Genomic DNA, 25021 nt, shown 5'->3' on the forward strand with positions numbered 1-25021 from the left:
TTTTTTGTGCACATTTTTTGTGCTGTGTACTTTTTTTGTGCACGTTATTTGTGTGCATTCTCTCGGTCTCTGTTTGCATAAAGGCACAATTATGTGTGAGCTGAGCACGAACAAACACTTCTGATCCGTGGCGTGACATTTCTTGTACAAACTACGAGTAATCCATGTTGGATTAGCTTCTTCTCTTTTCTCCAGGAATAAAACTTCCTGGGATTAATGAAAAGCCAAACAGTGGCGATACCTGGGCATGCAAGGGTCAAGAAGGATTCTGCTGTTAATGGCTTGAGCATTATGTTATGCAAACACTGGAGCTGTAAAAGCCCAGAGTGTGGCTGCATTTGCTGTGAGGATAAACAATCCTTGCTACGAGGATAAACACAACCTTTTGACCATCACTGGCTTTTGTACAGCCCATTAACATGGGAACCTTTGCTTGCCACTGCTCTGCTGCACAGGAATTCTTTGGATTTTGGGAATTTTCACAGCCCTGCTCCTTCATTAGGTGGGTGCTCCTGCACTGTTTGGGGAAGTGCTGGTGGCGTTAAATGGATTTGTAGCACTTTGGATACTCCAAGCTGGGGGTGTTGTCACCCTCTCCAGTTCCCAGTGTCAGCACAGCTGTTTGTGAGACTTTGCTGGGAAATACATCTGGAATCTTGCCTGCCTGGCTTGGGACTGGCCATAGGGTGTTTCACACTTGGCTTCGGTGCCACCGCTGCATGGGAATTCCAGGGAAAATTCATGAGCTCAGAGATCCGTAATTAGTTGTGTACAGCGTGGGGGATGCCAAATTGAGATGTTAATGGCTTTATTTTTCCATATGTTTGTGTTTTGCTGGTCTTCAGTCAGAATTCAAATCCCCACTGTGCCACAGAATGCAGTAATGTCTCATCCCAGTTTGTAAGCACTGAGTGGGCATAGGAGAGGGGGAGAAAATGGGAAGCCCAGATGATAGCCCACAGATCACAGATTACTCACATTTATGGGGAAACAAGCAGCCTAATGACCACACGTGGTTTTCAGGTAAATAAATCTTTTTCCAGAAAGAATCCTGTTTTATCCTTCCTGGAACTGCAGCTTTTGGACAGCTTGTTTCATCTATCCAAAGGCAATTTCCAGAAAGAATTCTACTATTGACAAAAATCTTCATGGTCTGTTGCAGCACCAGAACACTTGGGGCTCTATTTTATGCCATTAGGAAAATTATACCCCGAAGTTTCCAGAAATAGATGTAGTATTAAAGGAGTTTTGTTCAGAAGGGAAAATATCCAGTGATGTGGGCTTTGAAAAATCAAAGTTGGCTGCAAACAGCTTCATTACCTGCCCGTTTGCCATTTCTTATTTTCCCCCAATACTTCTATGATTCAAATCCTTCCTGCTGGGCACTTTTGCCTCTTTTAAGTGGTTGCTTGCAAGGCCAAAGCTTGGCTGTACCATTTTATTTCCTGCAGCTGAATGAAACTGCGAATCCAGAAAGAGCCTTTGGAGCCAGGAAAATCGAACAGTAGATTCCTCTTTTCTTGTTTTTAAACAGCAGGAACGCTGAGCTGGGTGCTTGGTGTTCCCTCCTCCTGCCCCAGAGAGGTCCCTGCTGCCCCTCTCTCCTGGAAATGTCCCTCCTTGAGGAGCTGCCTGGGCTGGGCAGGGTTTTGTGCTGTAGCAGTGAGTCATGGCTGCAGAAAACCTTTTCAAGGGCAAGCCAAGGGTGCTGGAGGCAGCAGCTTGATAAAGCCAGGATTCAGGACTGGTTCAGCGCTTTCCAGCCTCCAGGAATATGGCTTGAAGGAGCTGAGGCCTCAGGAGGGGAGCTACTTACTCAAAATCAACAAAAGGCACGTCTCTCGATGCGTTTCCGTGTGGAAATGTTGTATTTAGGTGCTGTGACGTTGCAGCAAACAGGGTTACATAAAGCACAGCAGCTGCAGTCTGTGTTCAGGGGCAAGGGGACAGCGTGTGGCCAAGCCAAAGCAGAGGGCCAGAGCCCAGACAGAGGTTTCAAAGGGATGTTATAAGGAATTCCAAGGGGGGAGCTGACATGGAGCCTAATAACTGCCTCAGCCTGGCATTGCTTCTTTTTAATGTGTAAGGAGATTTTCAATAGGATTTACAGCTGGGCAGTTGCATCTGGTTTCTGTAATGTGTCAGCCCTGAGAAGTGCAGAGTGGCTCTTTTGGGGAGGAAGGGCAGCTCTGCTGGGACAGGGTCACCTCTGGAGCCAGAGCTGGCACTGGGCAGCACCCCTGGGCTCTGAACCCTCTGCTTTCCCTGCAGCAAAACTGCTGCTGCTGCCCTCAGGGGCGGAATCAGGCTCTAAATTAGGTGTTGATAAAGTAATCTAGTTCTGGAGGCATCTGCATCCTCCCCACAGCTGGAAATCCCTGCTGGGGGAATCCACCCTGGATGGGTGCCAGCTCTGGGTCCCAGCCTGTGGGGCATGGACAGGGCCCTGCTGGGCCTTGGGGGGCTGGGGCTGCACCCCAGGGCCCTGTGGCTTTGCCTTCCTTCCCCCCATGATGGGATTGAGGAGGTTTGGTGAGCGCTGTGCACGGTGGAGTCAGAGGCATCAAGAGCCCAATGCTGCAACAGGCAGAGCAAAGCCCTTTGTGGTGAGAGAACCAAGGAGTCCAACAACTTTGCAAGCATCATTTGTGGAGGAATTTGCTCTGTGTTGGTTCTGGTTAGATGCTGACTGCATTAGTGGCTGTGTTTGGTTATAGGACATTGCTACTCATTAATTTTGTGCTCACAAGAGAACAGTGTATCAGGTGGACTGGTTTGATGGATCACCTGCTGCCTTCAACCAGTGACAGAGGACATTGTGTTTTGTAGATTTAATGTTTTGACACAGCAGAGCACCAGGGAAGCACTGTGAAACGTTCCCTGTCTTTGTCAGGGCACATGAAGGTCTTGCGTGCATCATCCCGACCGCGCGTAAATAAAAAAGAGTGTGGTGGATATTTATCTCCAGGCAAAGAACCTCTGTTTTCACAGCATCAGTCTGTAACAGCTGAACAGACTGGATGAATTTGAGATCATTTTCAAGATCCAGCACTTTTCATCTCAGGTCACTGTGATCAAATTCACCCTGACTCAGGGTTACCTTCTCCTGGCAAATCAGTCCAGTCCAGAAGCGGGGGGAAAGGTGAGGGGATCAGACATAATTGGTCCCCTGGTTGAATGAATTGCTCAGATATCACCATCTGAATGAAACTGTAATCCCTTCTCACTTTTACCAGCCAGGTCCAACAGGTCAGAGTTTGGTAGGTCAGTGAGAAGGAGCTTGAATTACCCTCCCTGGGCTGGATCAGGCACTGAGGGCTGGCAGGCAGTGAACTTCATATGCACTAAGCTTAATTACAAATAAAGGCTGTGGCACAAACAAAGCTCAGGAAGCTAAAATATGAATGCTGTTAGAGTCTTTTTATGTTCTGCAAGCCTGTTTCCACAATACCAGAAATTGTTCATTTTTCTAATGAGGGGCACAGAAATGGAAACTTATTGGCACTGGCTATTAATAGGCTCACGTAATTACTTCTGATTTTTTCTGTTGTCTGCTGGTTTTCATAATCACTAAATGAGTAGAGGATTTTTGTTAAGATTCTCAAAATCGTGTTTTTTTTTTTTTTGTTTCCTGGAGTGGGCTTTTCTTTGTTGAAGAAGAAATGAGCCTGCAGAGTGTGTGGTACTCATGGCTGTCTTTGAAGGCACTCCTGACAGGATACGGATATTGCTCCATGCTGATCTCCCAAAATTTTGCTTAATTTGTGCTCCTGCTTCTTGATTAGAGGGGGAAAACGAGCAAAAAAAAATTCCTCCCAAAGAGGTGTGTGAGGTTAAATCAGAGCTGTGGCCTCAGAGGACAGAGTGCAGGGATTAAGAAGGAGAGGATGAGCAGTGGGAGCTCAGAGGGGAGGAGGAAGAACTGTCTGGTATTTATCAGTTTCTTTGAGATAAAATGAGGGGGAAATGGAGGAACATGGAAAAGGAAGGGAGAGAAGATCTCTTCAGGTGGTCTTTGGGAAGAGCAGTAGACACTGAGGGTGCAGGGGAGGCAGAGGAAAACATAAATTTGTTCAACAAAGGGATATTGGAATTAGGAAACACACACACACACACAAAGTCTGCCTTTGAGCACCCTGAGCATTTCAGCATTCAGCTCCTCTCTGCTCATCATTTCCATAACCTGGAGAAAACAGATGCATGTTGAAGAGGTCTGGCTGAAAGCAATGACTTCATCCTCAGCCCTGCTGGTTCGAGGTCTCTGCACTTCCTGCATTCCTCAGGATGATTTCAGAACGACATTATCAGAGCTATTTAACCTGACAACAGTCTCCAAAAGCATCCACTGAAATTGTGTCTCATTTGTGCCTTGTGTTGGGTGTTCATGTGTGTGGTGCTGAAGGGACGTGTTAATGAAGATTCCTTCTCTCCTGCAATGACAATCTTCTAGGCCCAGGCTCTTCATTAATGAATAATGATGGAACAGAGGAGGCACTTGGGTCATTTTATCCTCCAAGAGCAGTGAGCAGTCCTGAAGAGAATGCTGCAATGCAGCTATAAGCAAAACTGTACAGATGACAAAGTGCTTTTGAATCATAGGCTGTGTTTCTGGAACATTTTGGGTTTTAGGAAGATTGCCAGTTTCCCAAAGCATTTTTTCTTAGGCAAGGAATAGTCTTCTTTTATTTTATTTTTTTTTCTATTTCAGAAAGATTTATTCCAATGCCTTCTATTCTACCAACTTGGAAACCTGAGCTTCAATAAAAATAGTGTCTGATCCTGCTGTGTTCAGCAGCCATTGAAAAGGACTTGGGGAGATTTCTGTTTCATAATATTTGTACAGCAGTTGGCTCGTAGTAATTTGCATAAGATTTTGGCCTGTGAATTTGGACTGACTTTCCTCAAAACATTTTGTGAGAAGCAGGAACCACACAAGAAAAAATAACCTGACAAGTCAAGGCACAGGACAGAGCAAAACCTACTCTCCTACTGAAAATCAAAATAGAACTTCCAATTAAGTTACTAATGAGACAAGTGAACAATTCTATGTTAAGTTCAGAAAATGTTTAAAGTGTTCCTTTCCTTGGGGTGAGGATAACTGGGATAACTTCATTTTTCCATCTCTTTTGGTGTAAAGAATGTAATTAATTCCTTAAGTGGTTGTTATCTAAATCTGTGCCTCTGTGTTACATGATAAAAGTACTTAAGTGCTTAGAATTCTGCTCCCTTTTGGTATAATAAGAATGTTGGGTTTTGTTGCTTTCTATTTTTTTTCTTTTTAATCACTTTTTGCTTCTTTTTTTTGGTTTCTTTTTATTTGCAAAAATTTGTTTGTAATTTAACAAGGTGAATTATTGTGTTGCCTCAACACAATAAACTATATTGTTTTAAAACATAAATTATTGTGGCACCATGTCAGGATGTCTCTTAAGAGGAATTTGGTGCTTCTGCTATGATAAAATACAATATTTTGATTTCTGCTGATGTGGCTATCACAAATTCATAAACATTTGCAATGTGAGCACACTTCTGCCAGGGCTTTGGTCAGAACTGCATCCTCAAATCCTCAAAGTGCACCGGCCAAAGGACACACAAAATTTTCAACTTCTCAAACCACAGAGCAGAAAATTAAAGTGGAGGAAAAAAATCATTCTTAATATAAAGAACACAAAGACAAGGATACTGTGACCAAAGAAGTGAAGAGGTTTGAAGAGAGACACTTTCCCATTTTTGTCACCTCAAAGGGAATTCCATTGTAGCTGAGTGGTTCTCAGGGGCTTTTTGCATTGCTGGAACTCCATCTTTTGTACCCCAAAAGTGTTTCCCATTATTGCTTTTGTAGTGAACTGGGAGGACTTGAAGTGGGCCCAGTTTGGAGGCCATAAGAAAATCCAAATCTTGGCTGATTTTATAATTTAATTTAATCTTTGATTTGCCCTGGAAAACAATCTGGAGAAGTTCAGTGCTGATTAGGGCATTCAGACTCTGTTAATTGTGTGGAGGGCTAATCAAGGTGATTGACAATTTGTGCTTCATGGAAGAGACAATCTATTCTTTTGGGCTTTTTTTTGTGCTAAATTGGGAGATATCTGTGGGTGTTGTGCTCCTGGTGGAGTTCTGCTGCATGGGGGTATAGGAATAAAATAATGCTCTATCCCTCAGTACATCTTGGGATTGCTTTGGTCACATCTTGTATTTTCTCATCACTCAAAAATAAAGCAGGAGTTGAGAAAACTCCTGCCACTTTTCCTGGTATTTTTATTAGCTTTAAATAATGCTGAGAGCTCTTTGGAATGATAACATTGTATTGGTTCCAGTGGGGCCATCATCCCAACTAAAACACTGCTGCTCATGGTGAATCCCCTGCTCTGCTGCTCTGGGACACCTGGACACCTTTTGTGGACTGAATGAACTCATTACCACAAGACAAAAAAGTCCTGAGGCTCTGCTTGCATCTTTTCTCCATTTAATCTGGAAAATGGGGCAAGAGGGAGCTTGTTTGCCTTGCTGAATTATCAGTTCCCAGCCACTCCCTGCTTTGAGTGCACATCTGTGTTCAGTTTTGGGCTGGCCACTGTAGCAGAGCTCATGTTGGCATCTTTGGATAGAATTTTACAGCCTCTTCCACTTCTCTTCTTCCTCTAAGTCTGTATTTAAGTCTGCAGGTGATCTGAAGGCTGCACAAATATTTACAAATTTGTGTTAGATACGTCAGCAGAAAATAAAATATTATTATATATCATAGTAGAAACACCAAGTTCTCATGAACAACCATCCTTTAGTGGCTTCCCTGAATAAACAAATATTGCATTTTCTTAATGCCCCTCAATTAACCCCAAGAGTTATTTATTCATTAATTAACCTTCATTATATATCGGGAAGTTCAGATTTTTAGTGAAAGAGGAGGTCTCCAATGAAAACTCATTTAATCCATTCATGGCTTGTGAGCTTTTCCTCACCCAGCAATTCTCTCTGTTGACATTGTGCCACCCATTTCATTTGACTTCCATCCCATTCATTCCTTGCTTTGCTTCGCCCTGGGAAGAGCCCAGAGCAAGAACTGCAGAGCAGGAGTTAATCCATGCTGGCTATTGGGGATAGATATCCCAGAATAAATCCAGAGCTGAGAACAGGTGAATGCCTTCAGCTGAGTTTGCTGAGCCCATTTCACCTGAGCATCCCCAAGGTGCTGCTGGAGCCAGGCCCCTGCTCATCCCACAGGATGGAAATTGGGAGCTGATCCACACAAAGTGCCACGAGAGGAGAGGCTGAGGGGAAAATGATGAGCACAGAGGCACAGGGGGAGCAGTGGGAGCACTATAAGGGCTGCCAGAGGTCTCATCTCATTGCTGTGATGCTCCTGGGCCGTGGGATTTCATCTTTTGGATGCTCCAAAAGCATCTCCCAGGCTGAGCAGTGTGGTCAGAGGGAAATCACTGCCACTGCAGGAGTCAGAGCAGTGCTGGGCATTTCTTGCAGATGGCATCATGATCACAGCACCGTGTTTTCTTCAGCCTTCTCACTCTTTTTTAGCTCCCCCTCTCCTGGATGCCCGGCAGGGAATGCTCAGCCCCTGCAGAGAGGCCAGCACTGCGTGGGTGACACGGTGGCATTGCTCACAGGAGCACTGGGTGACACTGACAGAGACATTCAGAGCTGCCAAGTAGCAGCACTTGGAGGTAACACCTCAGGAAAATGCAGTTTGGTTTATTTGTTGTTTTTCCTAAGCCAGTTGGAAAGAATCATGCCAAGGAAGCAGCCTGGGCAAAGTGGATTTTGATATTTCATTCTTACATTCTTGTAACTTCCTTACACAGCTTCTCACAAAGCTGTGTCCCATTGGAATATAAATTTATTCTTCTATTTTGTGTTTTTATCTTAAAGATTAAAGCACCCTGTGAGGAATTAACTACTTAACCCAGACATGCCTGGCCTCATCAGAAGCCCCCTGTTTTCCATGCTGCTGTTGTTATGCTGTGTTACTTTTAACCTTTTCAAAAGGTTTCATCAAATAAATATGAGCTCCAGACCCTCAGAACTGCTGATGCCACAGAAACTGTGGTGATTGCAGTGACAAATAATAATAAAAAAGATTCCTCAAGGAAGAAGAGAGATTCTTTCCCCTCCCTGAAAAAGAGACTTTCAGAACACTGCAGAAGAGCCTCATGCTGGATTTAAAAGTCCATCTGATGTGTCTTGCAGAATGTCTCCCTCACTCAGGCTGTGCTTTCTCAGGTTCATGTCTTTTATTCCTTTATTCCTTTGTTGTTTTCTGACTGCCAAGGGTGTCACCCTGAGTGGGCACACAAATCATGAGAAGTCTTCAGCAATTTAGGCCACATCACCCTGAAATCACCTTCTGGTGTGGGAGCACACATCTCCATGGTACCCCTCAGCTGCACTGAACTGGGCACCTGGCCACAGGTGCTGGGACACCTCAGGGGCACCAACAGCCTTTGAACACAATGCTGTACTTGCCAAACTCTGAGGGACACAAAGTCACTCCAAAACCTGTGACAAGACAGGAGGAAAACCAGAGGTGAAGGATTGTGTCAGCTGTGTGGTTGTGGGTTTGTGTGGGGTCTCCAGCAGCTGGAGCCCCCAGGCTCGGGGTCCTGGTCACACAGGGGACGTGTGGCTCCATCCTTGTCCTCGGGTGCCGTGGGTGGCTCGCTGCTGCTGGCACCTGTTGGCTGAGCCTCTCCAGGGCTTGGAGGAGCCCTGGCACTCAGGGAGCTGCCAGCTGGCAGTGCCTCCATGCAGGAGCTGCTGGCACACCCCCAGAGCTCCCCTTGGAGCGGGGCTGATGGAAAAGCTCCCACTGGGACCCTGGTGTTCCCCTGGTGGTGCTGGATCCACGCAGACGGGCACAGGCTGCCTCTGCCAGCAGCACTCCTCACTTGTGGTGTGGGAACAGGGGTTCACAGATGGATTACAGGGTCCTTTTCTCCTGAAATTGCCACTGGCAATTTTTGTGAAGGGGGGGATTTATTTTTTTTGGTAGTGTCCAGTGAGAACAGTGATAAGAGGTTATGAAGATGTGTAATTAAGGCAGGCTTTCCACTTTGACATTATGAAGTCATTCATTCCATGATTGTCTTCTTGACAAACACCTTGGATCCCCTCAGTTAAACTTCCAAGGCTGCTCCTTACCATTTATCTGATTTATCTGGTAGTGTTTTCCAAGCCTGACCTACAGAACAGCCACTTAATGTCCCTTAACTGTCTCTTAAGATGGACCCAGGGATGCTGATTTAATTTAAATATTGAAAGCAAGTAAAAGATTTCACATTATCTGGAAGAATTATATTATTATAACAGCACTGTAGCCCCACATTTCTGATACTATTTCCTTCATACTCTCACTCAACATCATTGGACTGGTCCCACATTCCATGTCTGTGTTTCAGTAGGAAATCAGGGCTTTGTGGGTCATACAAAATGTGCAGAGGGCATTTGTATGGTCCACTTTAAATCCTAACCTTACCTTCTGTGGGAGGGAAATCTTGGCTTGGTTTTAATAACCAAAAAACATGTTTGAAGCATCATTCTCAAGGCATTGAGTACCTGGAAAGTGGGAATGGGGGAAAGAAAACTTTACATTCCTTCATTTTCTATCTATCACTTCCTAAAAGCCCCAACACCATTCATAAGCTGAGGGAGTGTGATGCTGAACAACCCTGGAGTATCCAGTGCCTGTGGGGTATCCCACTGCCTTGGGATTGTTTGGCTTGGCTGCCAAACCCTTCCATAACCTTTAGTTTAATTGTCTTTTAGTGCTGGGTGAAGATTTGTGCTGTTACTGCTCTGGTATTTACATATCTCATGCAGAAAAGGAATTTTTATTGGCATTTTATTATCTTGTTGGTGATGGCTGGGATGATGAGTATTTATTCTAGATTATTAGTATTCATTCTAGATTATTAGCATTTATCACAAGCCTTGCCCTGAATCTAATGGCTTTATTGTACTTGATATTATATCATGATAGAACAAGAGAAAAATGTTTCCAGGAGCCTGGGGTACCGAGGTGAGACATGTGTGGATGGTTTTCATGATTATCAGATGGAGTAAGAGCTGAAGAAGTGATTTCTGGTGGGATAATTCTCTTCCCTCTCAGCAGCCACCCTCCCCCTGACAGCAGAACATTTGTAAAAAAATCCTCTTTCTTCATCCCAGACCTTGAGCTCTCACAGAATGCTTTATCAGCTTCTTGCTCTCTGTTTAGGCCAGAAGACCATTAGTCATCTGCTACAGTGCATGTCTTGACTTTAATATTTGATGTCTCATCTGTTGCCCCAGTCCTGGCTCATGTTCATGTGCTGCACATAAGTCCAGTCATTCGATTATTATGAAATCATGGCACATCTTTCACATGAGTGGCTTTTTTGGGGGCTGTTTTCAGCCACTCTCAAGAACCATTTCTGGTGGTGCTGTTATTGCTCATCTTATGTAAACTGTTTGTTCCTGCTCAATGGCTTCATTTCAGGACAATTCTACTTTAAAAAGGAATTAAAAGATGATGGAAGAGTGGATGGGGCAGGGAATTAGAGATGTCATGGAGCCTGATGTCACCCTGCCTGGTGTAAATGTAAATCAGCAATCTCAGATGATGTGGATTCACTCCTCTGAACTGCCCCCAGCCTGTCTGGGGCAGGAACCTCAGCCTTTCCCTGCACCATGAGATTTAGATAAAGTTTTCTAGAATTTCTACAAATTGAAGGATGAGAATTCATGGTAGGAGTGCAAGCTGTTCTGTACCTGTTCCTAACATTTGCATTAGACAGTCTGTAAGAACAATTGTTGAGCTCTTCAGTTCCTTTATTTTTTGAAAGGTCATGGAATTAGAGAGGTATTTGCATTCTTTGTGTGACTTTAGTGATAGCTTGGGTTGCACCCTGCTGGAGGAAAGGTTTCTAGGAGGGATTTTGTAGTCAGGTCATTGGATTTGGGATGCTGAGGGGTGGCAGAGCTCAGAGGGCAGGACAGGATGGCTGGGCCACTTGCTGCTGTCAGATGTGAAGAGGGAGGACGATTAACAAGGAATTGGAGAGGGAGGTAATTAATTACCTGTTTCTGTGCCCTCTTTTCTCTATGTTTGTTGTCTGGATCTGGCTGTAAAGTGTTTGAGTCCAGGAGGCTCTGAGTCCTGTGAGGTTCTGCTCACAGGAACAGTTCCAGCAGCAGCATAAAGCTTACAGGACACGTGCTTAGATGACTGTAATGCCAAAGGCTTTTAATTTTTGGATGTATTTCTTAACCTTTATATAAAAAAAGTATTCAAGTGATATAAATGAAAAAGGGTAATGAGATTCATTACACTTAGAGACAGCTTTGCAATCCTGAGATTAGAAGGAAATTATTATTTGTTGAGGTTCATTCAGTAGTGAAATTCCAATTCACCTTGCTGGAATTAGAAGATGCTCTCATTAAACTCTCTCTTATTGATGGACAGCATTCTCTCAACTGACTATTTTAATATGACCTGAACAGAATTTCAATGTGCTGCATGGAATAAAAATTAGGGTTTTACCAATCTTGGTAAAACTGGGAGGTCACAGAGGCATCTGTTCCAGGGGTGAATATTTCCACCTTGTGTTTCCCATCTTTGGGGTCTGTTTTAGTTGGAAACCAAGCATCAGTTGAATGCAACCTGTGTTTTTGTGGAATTCCAGGTCTTTGTTTTCCTTAGATAAATGAAGAATTCCTGACCTAAGGGAGGCTGATGCTGGATTACATCACAGTGATGGCATCACTGTACCTTAGGGACAAACCAGACCTTATCATTCAATCCAAACCATGACAGTGGTCACATTTACTGCCAGTGTCCCCTTGCCTTCCCCAGCTGGGTAGGGGCAGTTTCCTAAGGCAGACCTCAGGAACTGAATCTGTTGGTTCCAAGCTCTTCATTTGAATTGAAAATGTGACATTTGCAACTCTTTCAGTCACTGTCACAGAGATGATGCTGCTTGGATTGCTGCTGAGGAAATGGAAGGAAAAAAGCCAGAGCCATTTCTTGCTTGTTGGAGAGGGAAAAACAGAGAGTCAAATCCCACTAAAAATATTGTGTGGGACTTGAATTGTCCTTGTTACCCCAGCAGCAACTGGGCTGATATTTCTAATTCCTGTTCATCAGGAAGATGTGAGAGTCTGCACGAGCTCCATGAGCCCACGAGCCTGGGCAGGGTCTCCTGAATTGTTATGGAGCAGCAGGAATGGCAGGGAGCAAGATGGGAATTGGTGAAACCAGGCAAAGAAAATGAAATTTTGATTCTTTGGGGTGTTATTTTTTTTTTTTTTTAATTTCTCTGATGGTGGGTGTGCTCATGGTGGGAGAAGAGAATTTCAGACCAGGGGTATTTTAGCTTCAGAGATAAAACCCAGCTCTGGGTTCTCACAGGAAAATCTCAGGTGTGTCATACCTAATTTTTAAGTATCTCTAACCAAAATAGCTGCCTTTCCTCTCTGCCTTCATTTCCACAGCATCCCTGGAAGCCTTTCTGTGCTGAACAAATTCACATTTAATTTTTAAAATACCATAATTTATAGGTTTTGCTATTTGAAATTTTTATCTCTTTTTCTGGCTGCATCAGAAAAGGCACAGAAGGAATTTAATAGGCAGTGACTGCTTTATTTGTCCAATTAATGCAAATGTAAATTCTTTGTTCTTCAGTGCCTAATTTGAGCCAATTTCAAACATTCTCTTAAAAGTTTTATGGTGTTGTTTTTATTTTTATTGTTGTGTTAGTAGTGCTGTGCTTTTGCTATTTTTGCAGCATCAGAATCATTCTGTGTCTGTCATGCTCCTTTTGGTTGCAGTGGAGATGACTGTCAGAAAAATATGATTTTCCAGGCATTAATTGAAAAAATGGCTTCATATTCAGTGTGCAGGAACTGGCAGATGTAGATAAGGAACAGAGAAAATTCATTAAGCGGCATTTCTCCAGTTCTGTGTTCTTTTTCTCCCTCCAAAAAGGCAACAAAGCCAGATTAAATCATAAATTAATTTAATATACTGCACAACACTGTAGAAAAGGTTTTCTATGCAATCACTTTCCTTCTCCTACAAATTTTGCTGAAAACTTTTGGAGAATGAAACCTTAAGAAATTACTCAAGTGGTGGAAGCATCAATAAATTTTCACAATGTTTCCTGAACCTGTGTGCAATATTTGGACGTAAATTTAACCCAAATCTGCACATCTGTTCTAAACACTTGGGTCAAGCAAAGTTGTACTGCACAGCTTTGACCTAGAAAAGCACTTAAATAAAATATTCATGCTTGTGTGGAGAAATGAACCTAAACCCAGCCAGTCTGTGACTTTTTTTGCCACATGGAACAGAAGATGGGAGGCTGCTGCTTGTGCTGGTGAAATGTGAAATTCAAAGTCCTACTGAGCTTCTATTTCCATTCATGTTTTTCAGTCCCCATTGGTTCTTCTCCATGTCCTTGGATGTTTTATATCCTCACATAGAAATGATGTTTTAAATTGCCTTCATCTGCAATGCTCTTTCACTGTTGTCACAGGGCTCGGGGGAGAAATAAAACAATGATATTCAGGAGATGAAGTCATTGTGTTTATAGTGATAAAATAATGATAATACATATGATATAATAGATATAATTTTAATTTGTTTATATATTTTACATATATTTATATATTTTACATATATTTATATATTTTACATATATTTATATATTTATAGAAATATATATATATTTATATGTATTTATGCATATTTAGAGAGATTTATATAGATTTATATATATTTATATTAATATTTAGTTTTTATTTAAATTTATTAAATGATTTAATATTTTCTTTTCTATTTTTATTTCTATTTCTATTTCTATTATTTATATTTATATTTATATTGTTATATACTTATATACTTATATTTCTATATTTCTATTTCTATTTCTATAGTTCTATAGTTCTATAGTTCTATTTCTATTTCTATTTCTATTGTTATATACTTATATACTTATATTTCTATATTTCTATTTCTATAGTTCTATAGTTCTATAGTTCTATAGATTTATATTTATATTTATATTTATTGTTATATACTTATATTTCTATATTTCTATTTCTATAGTTCTATAGTTCTGTAGTTCTATAGTTCTATAGTTCTGTAGTTCTATAGTTCTATATTTCTATTTCTATTTCTATTTCTATTTACATTTACATTTATATTTATAATTATATTTCTATTTCTATTTTATAATAATCTAATGATAAAAAGGCACCATGCAAAGTGGAGGAGCAGGAAAGGCATCTGCAGGCTCAGGTGCTGGTGGGGCAGATGTCCCGTGCTGCCCTCGCTGTGCTCATTGCTGGCTGTGCCATCTGGGCACCACGAGCCACCTCCGGCCTGGCCAAGCCCAGCCTCGCTCAGAGCCCCCCTAGGGATAACCAAAATAACCTTTCCCAGTAGAGAAGTGGATGTGGAAGAGATGAGGAGGGCCCCTCTTGTGCCTTCTTGTGAGTTCTGGGGATTGATGGGAGTTTTGCAGAGCAATCCTCTTGCCTTGCCTCAGAGGCTCAGCCCCATTTCTTTGTCATTTCCCTGCACTCTGCTTGCCCTTTCTGACCTTATTCTACAGAACTCTTAAAATCCAATTCCATCACTTTTCTCCAGTCTCCTTTCCTTTCTCTTTCTCTCCCTCATTTGAAGGGTTTGTTCATTTCTGGTATCCAGTGGGAGTTAAAAAAAAACAGCCCCAAAATTTCAGTGGACAGGATTCTAAGTGATGGCTGGGTCATGGGTGAAGGGAAACCTTTTGGTTTGAACTGAACACTGGATGTCATTTCCCAGGATTTCTAAATGATTTACAAGGAAATAAATTTCATTATTAAAGATGAATATACTCTGGTTTTTAGATGAGACTGAGTGGGTGAGTAATTTCACCAAGACTTAGAGAAAGTAATAAAATCATCTGCATAATTTACCCTTCTTTGTGATTCTGAAGGAAAATAATATTAAAAGGGAAGAGTCTGGATGACTGATGTCTGAATTGCAGCATTATGTGGACTACAGTAAGGAAAATAAGGATGACCATGGATGCTTTAGACAGCCTGGTCCTCAGCCTGATGGGGTCTAAATGGACAAATTTTATCTTAGAGAAAAAGCAGCTCTTGGAGTTCCAGTCTCTCCTTGGCTTTGGAGGCTCCTCAGGTGTGCTTTGCACACATCATGTCCACAGGACAGGAGCTGTGCCCTCCTGGCAGTGAGGTACAGGGCATCATTTCAACCTCAGGAATTCAGCACAGCCCTGTAAATGTGATTTGGATTATTGAAACCCCCTGCAGCTTTTCCCTGTGCTGTCCCAGCCATCCCTGCCATGCTGGAGAGCTCCAGCCATGTGCTGAGCTGCTGGAGCTGGCTCACCACTGAGCACAAATGTTCTGAGCTGGAAAACAGACCTTCTCCAGACCTCTGTTCCTTCCATTCTTCCAGTTTTTCCTTCCAGAGTTTTGTATTGCTGCTTGAAGCTGCATCAGGTAAAAATTGCAGCCCCAAATCCCTGTCAGAGGTGCCCATGGAATTTCCCCTTCATGAGTGAGGTAGAGTGGGTTGAGTTTTGGGGGAATGATGCAAATTGTGGGTCCCATGAGGAGGAGCTGGAAAGGGGCTCAGGCTGGAGCAAAGGAGGCTCAGGGGAATTTCTGGCTCTGCACAGCTCCTGCCAGGAGGGGACAGCCCAGGGGGGATCAGGCTCTGCTCCCAGGGAACAAGGTCCACAAGAGGAAATGGCCTTGAGGTGTTCCAGAGAAGGTTTAGATTGAATATTAGGAAAAATCTCTCCGTGGGAGGGTTGTCAGGCACTGGAGGAGGCTCCTGGGGGAGTGATGGAGTCACCATCCCTGGAAGCATTCAAAAACATGCAGGTGTGGTGCCTGGCTGGACTTGGCAGCATTGGGTTAAAAGTTGGATTCAACGATCTTAGAGATCTTTTCCAACCTTAATGATCCTGTAATTCTCTGATTTTTAGTGTAAATCCTTCCATTTGGCAGCCCTCTGGTGCTGCCCACAGTGCCCAGGCTGGGTTTGTGCTGGGCCCTGTCAGTGATCTGACAGCCTGATCCCTCACCCACATTGCCCAAACCTCTGTGGGGTCACAGAAAAGGCAGAGGGGAAAGGATTTTTCCCTGCCTTGGGAAGCTGCCTGGGAGCTCTCAGAGGAGTTTGAGCCCTGGAGGATGGTTCAGACACTTCCTGCTGGCTGGAACCTGTCTGTCCCCACTGAGCACCAGGCCCTGCAAATGAACTGAGGTGAGGCAATAACAGCGCGCCCTGATCTGCGGGAGGGACTCGGGTTTCTCCCCAGCTGAAGGGGAAATGAAACTTTGATGAGTTACCCAAGAGCCAGCAGCTGTAAGGAGACACCTGAAGGGAAAGGTGAGTCAGGATCCTGGATCAGTGGGGCAGGGAAGCATCGCTTTCATCCCTGGGAAATGGAGGAACCACCCAGGAGGGGCCATGGGGCACAGCGTGGGGAGCCTTGGCATTCCCCACTGCTTGAAGGGGGTGTTTGCAGGGCTTCCCATTCCTCAGGTGTCCCACATGCTCTGGGGCAGGCAGGGATTTGTCCCGAACTGCTGGAGCCCAGGGATGCTCACGCTGTGGGGTTGATGGTTTCCTCCCTCACAGACACCTTGCTGCTCCTCCAGGGTCAGCTCTGCTGTTTTCCTGCTGTCATGTAAGGATGGATAGCCATAAATAGCCATAAATAACCATAAATAACCATAACTAACCATAAATTACGTTGCTGATCATGTTCGAAACCTAAAGTTTTGTGAATGTTCCAGCTGGGCTGGGATCTTCTCTAAATAAGACAAGAGGAAACAGCCTCCAGGTGCACCAAGGGAGGTGTAAATTGGATATATTGGAAACATTTCTCCATGGGAAGGGTTGGCTGGCGTTGGAACAGGCTGTGCAGGGAAGTGGGGGAGTCACCACCCCTGAAGGGATTTAAAAGATGTGTGGATGTGGCACTTGAGGACAGGGGCTGGTGGTGGGACTGGGAGTGCTGGGGGAGCAGTTGGACTTGGTGAACCTGGAGGTCTTTTCCAAGCTAACCAATTCTGTGATATCAGGTATTGTTTGGCAGAAATACAGAACGCTTCTTGCAGATTTTTATGCTGCTCAGAGGGATATTTGGGCTCAGTTATTTTACCCTGATGCTTCCAAGTATTTGTTTGTTTGTTTTGTTTTGTTTATCTGGGAAGGCACCAGAAGTGCAGCCTTTAATATCATTAAAAAGGAGGGAAATAAAGCTCCCCAGTGGATTGTTCAGCACAGCCACCCATGGTTATCCTGCATCCTTAAACTGAAATGCTCTGGAACTGAAGCATCATGTAAAATACATGGAGCCATATTGTTTCCTTTCGCCTTTCTGTGCATATTTAACTTGTCACTTTGCCTTTTTCCCATGACAACAATGTGATGCAGCTCATTCCAGGGATGTGCTGAAGTCCGTTTGCAGCCAGAAGTTGCTTTGAAGTAAGGGAGGCTTTATTAATTTATCCTTTTCATTCACAACTAAGTTTTGTGTGAGCTGCTACAGGTATTACCAAAACCTTCCATCAGCTTCACCCCAAAAATAATATCTTTGTGCTTTAAGGTCTATTTACAGAAGTCATTTCTTGTATATATGTACACACACAGGTCTTATTAATATAAACCTCTGAATTCAAAGACTTTTTAATGATTAAACCTGGCAGGAATTAGTGGTAGATGGAGCTCATGAGAATTCTGTTCAGAATATCAGGACAAATCTTCTTGTGAAAGCACAGTTTAAGTGTAATATTTATGTTTGTTAATATGCCATAGGTGCTACAGCTTGGAATTTTTCTTGGAGAAGTAATTTATAGGAGTGCATTTTCTATTTCACGGCAATTTGACCTGATTTTATTTTATTTTATTTTCTTTACAGGATTAGCCGGCACTGCTGCAGACCTAGAAAAAAGAAAGCTTATTTTTGGAAAAAATTTTATACCTCCAAAGAAGCCAAAAACATTCATACAGCTAGTTTGGGAAGCGTTGCAGGACGTGACTCTTATAATCTTGGAAATTGCAGCCATCATATCTTTGGGGCTTTCGTTTTATCAGCCACCTGGAGAAGGGAATGAAGGTAAAAACTTTTCACAGAAGTCATCTCAGTTTGAGAAAGCGTGTCCTAAATCTCAAATCAATTCCATCACCACCCTCCAGAAGGTCACTAACAGGAAATTTCCACGTGGTTTGTTCCTGATCCCATTACATCTGGTCCTGACATATATTTCTTTTCATCTTGACGTTTCTTTATGCAAATGCTGAACCTCATGACGTGAGTTAAAGGAAAATCATAGCGTTCTTGTGAAGCTGGAGTGGTTTTGATACAGTTTTCACCTTTGAGCCTGCATTTGGAGTGTGTTTGATTCATCCTTTGTGGTTGTTTATCACGTATTATGGATGAGAAAGATGTAATTGCTTATGTAACTGCTGGATCCCATTGCAGGAAGGCAGACAAGTCTCCAGTTTACACCAGATGAAGGCTTGAACTCAGTGAGATTCACACATTCCAGTATTTTTAGTGGTGCAGCTCAGGCTCGTGAGCCTGGCTCTGAAGGGAGTATTGGAGCAGAGTCCTGTTACTGATAAATATTCTCCATATTCTGCAGAGCCTTTCTGGCAGCAGGAAGTTTTACCACCCTGCCTGCCCCCCTCCTTTCTCCCCTTTCCTCCCCCCTCTTTGGAAAGCACTCTTGAATTCACATGCTTAAAATATTTGTTCCTCTCCATAAATGCAAGATTTCCATTTCTGGCAGCTGATCCAGATTTTTCCCTCCCCCCTCTCCTGCTCCCTCCTAGACTTCTAAAGCTGGATCAAACATGCTGTGTGAAATGACGTGAGCAGCTTGGCAAATGTAGGAAGAATGTCTTCCTCTAAATATAGCCCTGAAACGCTTTTTACATTTGCTGCAGTTTCCTTTGGCTGCTTTCCTTGCAGCCCCTTCCTCCTTCCCTTCCCATTCAGTGGCACAGGCAGCACGTAGCCATGCACAGCTCCTGGCTCCTGCCTGGCATTCTTTAATTCCTCTGGAAATAACTGGGAACCTTTCATTGCTTTCTCCCTGAGTTTTGAATATGTCACATTTGAATATGTTGAATTTGATTCAGCAGGTGCTCGATTTAGGCATGAAAAGATAAAGGAGTTAATTTTTTACTTTTTTTTTTAACTAAAGAAAATGTTATTTATTGGAATTACCTTATGTAACTGGTGGGATACCTTGGGGACACTATAAACCATGAGAGATTCTTAAAAAAATTAGGATTTAGCTTAGACTAAATGTACAGACTGCTTAAATTAATTATTTTATTTTATTTTATTTTATTTTATTTTATTTTATTTTATTTTATTTTATTTTTATTTCATATCATTATGATTATTTTTATATTATTGCTGTTATTTTTATATCATTATTAATTTTCATATTATTATTTTATATAATTATTATTTTTATTTTATATTATTATTTTTATTTTAATTATTATTTTATTTTATATTATTATTTAATTTTTTATTATTATTTTATTTTACTTTATTTTTTATTTTATTCTATATTATTTTTATTTTATATTTTATTTTATTCTATTCTATTCTATTTTATTCTATCCTATTCTATTCTATCCTATTCTATTCTATTCTATTCTATATTATTTTTATTTTATTTTTATTTTATGTTATTTTATTTTATTTTATTGGAAAGAAATTTTGACAGCATGATTTCTTCAGGTTTTAGAAAGAGGGGAGATGTGTCATCAGGCAGTGGGGGCTTGTTTCTTTCTTTTTCAAATTGTTATTATTTTGATCCTGCATTTAAAATGTTTCTTTTCCCAAGGGAAGATGGGAGCCAGCTGAGATTCTGAGGGAGTCTGGAAAGCTCAGCAGCACAGCCTGGGAAAATGTCTTTGTGTTTTCCCACAGCACAGCATTTTATTCAATTGTCACTTCTTTCCCTGCTTTAAGAATTGTTTTCCTGAAAGGTTTTGCCCCAGTTTACACAAGAAGAAAAATAAAATTAGTGACTATCTTGTAATCCAATTTTTGGAGCACATTGTAAAGGTCTTCCGCATGTTTTTTGGAAATCTTCCTTTGAGCAGTTGTATAAATAATTCCCTTTAAATTTAAAATTAGTATATCAAAAATTGCTGCTGAGGGTACCTTCAATTTATTGGTATTTATACATTTATATACCAATTTATTTTATACCTTTTATTTATTGGTAGAAGACTTTTTAAAAAGTCCTAAACACTGGAAAATGGACATATTAAGTTGGATTTTGCCTTGGTGAAGTGGGGACTACACCAAGGCACTTGAACTTGATTTTAATGGGTTTGTCTTCAGTATTTTTCTTTCCTGACTCTCCCCAGAATGAAAATTTCACTGAAATATATGCTTATTTGCAACTTTTATGTTGTTTTTTTCCCCTTGAAAAAATATTTTCTTCTGAAAGTACAGCCAGGTGTCAGAATGAAGAGCTGGCACATGTTGTTCTCTATTCTTGGTCTTGCCTCCTCTTTTAAATTCTAATTTTTTCTTTTGTTTTTCCAAATGAAATGCATTTTCATTTTGAAAATGACTTTACAGGACTGTTCTTTCCAGACTGATTTGTTCAATCATCACTGCCAATATTCTGAACTCGTCAACTTCTTGCTTGGAGTAACTTGAAAATTTGCCACCCCCTAGAAGTGACAGTCTTGCTTTGGAGGATTAAAGGATAACAATAATTATTATTAATAGTAATTATTAACAAATAATAATATGGAAACAAGAGACTTTAGGACACAATGTCAGGGAAACACCACTTATGTTTCTAATAGAGCATTTATCTGCCTTAATTTAATATATTTATAGCTGCTCTCACACATCCTAGAATTTTATCTACCAATGGCATTACTGGTTAATATAATAAGCTGAACTAATCTGTATTTTTAAAAATTAGTATAACTCTTTCTTTTCTTGACTTTTGAAACCCACTTGTGACTTTTGGTGCTGTAACAGAATTAGCATTTAATTGCTTTCTGCAGTTCAAGTGCAAAATAATTTTCTCCTGGAGCTTTTGAGGGAGAAATGCAGGATCAAATCCACACATCCAGTAAATATCAGAGCACATGAACTGCTCAGGAGCCTTGGGTGAGGGTGGAGCCTCGTGGATGTGAGTGTTCACATCTTCAGAGCTGGGTGAATCTTGGAGAACATTTTATCAACTTCTGGTGCAGTCAGGGAATCTGATCTAGAGGAATCCCTGGATAAAAGTGCACTGTTACTGCTTTTCCAGAAGCCACTCCAGCTCTTCCTTTTCATATTCCCTATCATTCTCAGGAGTTGTTTGGATGATTTGCTTTGCACTCCCTTTCACCATCTGACAGGCCATGAGAAGCAGCTGAGAACTCCTGCATAAATTACTGTGAGCCCCTTGGCCATTGCTGAGCCACACCAAATCAGATTCCTGCCCTTTCAGAAAAGTGCAAAACTGAGGCTGCATTTTAGCAAATTCATCCTGGGAGAAAATTCCCAGTGCAAGTGGAGCTTTACTACAGCCAGGATCACACAGGGGTGTGGCTGGGGCAAGGTAAAAATACTTTGTTCCTCAGAAAATGCCCTTCTGTGTCCGGGGTTTGTGGATTGCAGCGTGTTCCCTGGCCATGCAGAGTGGGGATATCTCAGAGATATCCGTGATCCCTCCAAGGATTTGATGAATGTGTGAGATCCTGGCTTCATTTTAATTTTTTTTGTAATGTAGATTAGAGGTAGTCCAGGATTAAAATGGAAATGTCTGTGTATGAGTATAACGTGAAATGTATCTAAAGAAATGCCCTGTCCTGTTTTTAAAGACAATGTTTGAGTAGGAAGAGCTCCTTCATGAGAGCAAGCAATGGACTCAAACCATTGCATTGCTCCAGGAATCAAGACATCCTTTAGGAAAGAGTGCTTGGACTCAGAAATCCAGCAAGGGAATGGGAAATGGCAGGGCTTCTCTTGGCCATTCCAAATATCCCTCTACTGTGCCTGCAGAAATGCAGGACTCTCCTTCTCTGCCTGGTCGTTTGTTATTTTTGGTGGGTTTTTCTTGTTTGTTTGTGGGTTTTTTTAGGTTTTTTTGTTTGTTAACTGGTTTGCTTTTGTATTTTGCTCACTCTTTTCCCTCAGAGCTCTGCTGGAGCAGTCACTTCTGGCAGAAATTCTCTAATGGCACTTTGCAGCTCTGTCCCTTTCTGGAGCTGCTTTCCCCCAGTCCCCCAGCAGCATTCTGCTGCTTTGGTGCCTCCCCCATCTCTATCCATGTGAACTGGTCAAAAATTCCCAGAGCCTTCTGCAAACACCTTCAGCAGCAATTTCTGAGCCCTCTGAGTCCTCCTTCTTGTCTCTATCTTCAGCCCCTGCATCTCATGTGGATCCCCTTGCAAAAACTGCTGATGCCAAGCCCTGACAATCATCTGCTGTTTACAGGAGTGTAACAAACCTTTTAACTGTTCTTCCTTGAATTCTCTTTCCTTCTGTGGAATGCAAAGGGGGGAGAAGGCAGCCTGAGGTAAGAAGTTTTAACATCCCAGTGTTTACCAGGAAGCCCCAGGCAGGATGTCTATTTTCCACTGTACAGCTTTCTGCAGCTTAAAGGTGGAATAAAAAGGAAAACTGTTTTTGGTTCAGGCAGCTTCTGTTAAAATTCCCAAGGCAAAAGTCTGGACTGAAAAGAAAGTTTAATGATCAGTGCTGCTCAGCAGGGCTTTGGCTGGGTTACCCTTCCCTTCACTCATGCAACAAGTTGGAAAATACAGGAACAGGACGTGGTCCCCTGAAATTTGGGCCTCCCAAGCCACTTGCATTGAGCTGTTGGTGGTTTCATGCTGCTGCTGCTGCTGCCCAGGGCTGGAGCTGGGTTCCTGCTGGCTTCTCATGACCTAAAACAGGCTTTATTTCATGGGGTTCACCACTCAGGTGTTTTCTTACCATTTTTATAATGTGCCACATTGCTCAGTGGGGACTCAAGCTGGAGATTTACACCAGAAAGGACATCCAGGAACTGGAGAGAAGGTGCAGCTGCTCCACAGCTCCTGTGAGGATGCTGCCTTACCCTGTGTCTGTGCTGAGCCTCCCCATGGAGGCAGGAAAGGTCCTCCCTGCAGAAGCCAAGGCAGCCAAGCAGTGTTTAGATTAAAAAACTGTAAAAAATCAGAGAGAGAAGAAACCCAAAGCCAAATGATTTCCCCATCTCCTTGTCCAGATCTCTTGTGTGGGGTTGGAAGTGCTCTGGTGTTCCCATCTTCTCCCAGGTCCCTGCCTGTGGAGTACAGCTCAAAATGTGTCTTTAGACATTTCATCTCTTTGAGCAGGTCTGGAAATAAATCACAGTGAGGAAGATTTGACCAGTTGTTGGTTTGGGTATGTTTTGTTTAATGGAGAGGACTTAAATGAAAGATTTTCAGTGCCCAAAGAAGCTTTACTGGGAGACACTGGTTAAAGTGTACACACACAGATTGTGGAGTCCATTTTTCACCTTGATCTGGGCTCCATAACTGGGAAAAAGTGAAAAAAATTAGAAATTTTATTAATAGTAGAAGGAATACCTATAAAAAATAACTAGATATGAAAAAATATAGAGCAAATGGCAAGAAGATTCTTTTTCTTGTTAGGAGTGAAAATGCTGAGTGTAACACCAGCTAGTTTGAATTTCTGTGCAGTTTGTACTGATGTACACTGAAAAAAACCATTATTCCCATTCATTTGGACAGTCTAATTCTCCTCCATGCAAATTCCCTACCTTGGAATTCAGCTGGAGCAGAACAGCTGCAGCATGGTGTGTGCTAGGCTCAGGTGCAATGTCCTCTTCTAAAGATGTGATGTCTGTCCCAGTCCCCCAGCATTCATTTTTTTCCTAAAAAAAAAAAATAAAAATACTTAAAACCCATTGAAATAACATGAAATTGAGCCATTGCTCCCTCAAAACACTTCAAAATGTTGTTATTGTGGCTGTGTCATTTTGTGGTTCCAGCTCTCACCTTTCCTTAGGTCAGTTTGTGTCAGTTTTCCTGCTGCTAAAGGGAATTTCAGGGTTTCAGGGAAGGTGAAACAGGCAGGAAAAGCCCCTTTCTGTGTTGCCATATTTGTCAGGACTGCTTGACCATAGATTAGAGAAAAATCTTCTCTTTTTTTTCTCCCCAGTTTTTAAACTGTGATTTTCTTCCCTTTACTTTCTTTGCCAATAATTGTGGCAGAACTGAGCTCATTTCAGTAATTTCAGGTAGGTGATATTTGGAATTTCTCACTCATTCCGTATCCAATTCTCAACAATTTTCTTCCCACTCTTCCAGCAACATTTTTCTTTCTCACACTTACTGCCCAGATTAAAAAACTTTTTCTCTTCCCTTTCCAAGAGGCGTTGTGTCTCAGGAAATGGCTTCTGGTAGATTTTCCCTTTTTCTTTTTTTTTTTTTTCCTGGGGATTCTAGAAACCTTCCATGTCTGTGATGAAATCATCTTGTTCTTAGATTGTATAAACGCAGCAGATGCCTGGTGAGGAAACCTGGAAATAGAATCCCGCGTGCGCAATCGCGGCTTGGCTCGGGAGCGGCGCGCAGGTGTCGCCAGGGCAGGAGGCAACCCTTGCATCCACCAGGCATGGCAGGATTGGCTCTGCAGGAGCTCTGCCACCTCATCTGCTCTGGGAAATGGCACTGGGAGCTGTGAAATCCTCTGGGGAGGGTGTCCAGCTCCTGCCAAGTGCAGGCACGTCAGGGTTATTGGGTTTGGCTGTCGAGCGTTTGTGTTGTTTTAGGCGCAGAAATGAGCACCGGCTCAAGAGCTCATGGAAACAAGGAATTCTCCTGTGCCCCTTGGCTTAAACAGCCCAGGGGAATAAACAGTTGGTTTGAAAAGCACTGATTGCTGGGGAACTTGAACCAAATTTAATTAAACTGAATTAAAAGTAACCTGAGATGAATAGCCACATGAAGCTCTGGTGCCGTCCTCTG

The 25021-nt window shown here is 42.2% G+C and overlaps 1 protein-coding gene across 11 annotated transcripts in view; it reads left to right on the forward strand.

Moving 5' to 3' along the window:
• ATP2B2 (ATPase plasma membrane Ca2+ transporting 2) overlaps positions 1-25021 on the forward strand; it is a 398601-nt gene that overhangs the window by 266759 nt on the left and 106821 nt on the right. For all 11 annotated transcript variants that reach the window (XM_015640841.3, XM_015640842.3, XM_033517387.1 and 8 more), the window contains one exon: positions 17940-18137. In XM_015640841.3, the coding sequence (XP_015496327.1) occupies positions 17940-18137 (198 nt within the window). The remainder of the gene's footprint in view (positions 1-17939; positions 18138-25021) is intronic.

This window comes from Parus major, chromosome 12 (assembly GCF_001522545.3).
Source record: "Parus major isolate Abel chromosome 12, Parus_major1.1, whole genome shotgun sequence".
NCBI classification, from domain to species: Eukaryota; Metazoa; Chordata; class Aves; order Passeriformes; family Paridae; genus Parus; species Parus major.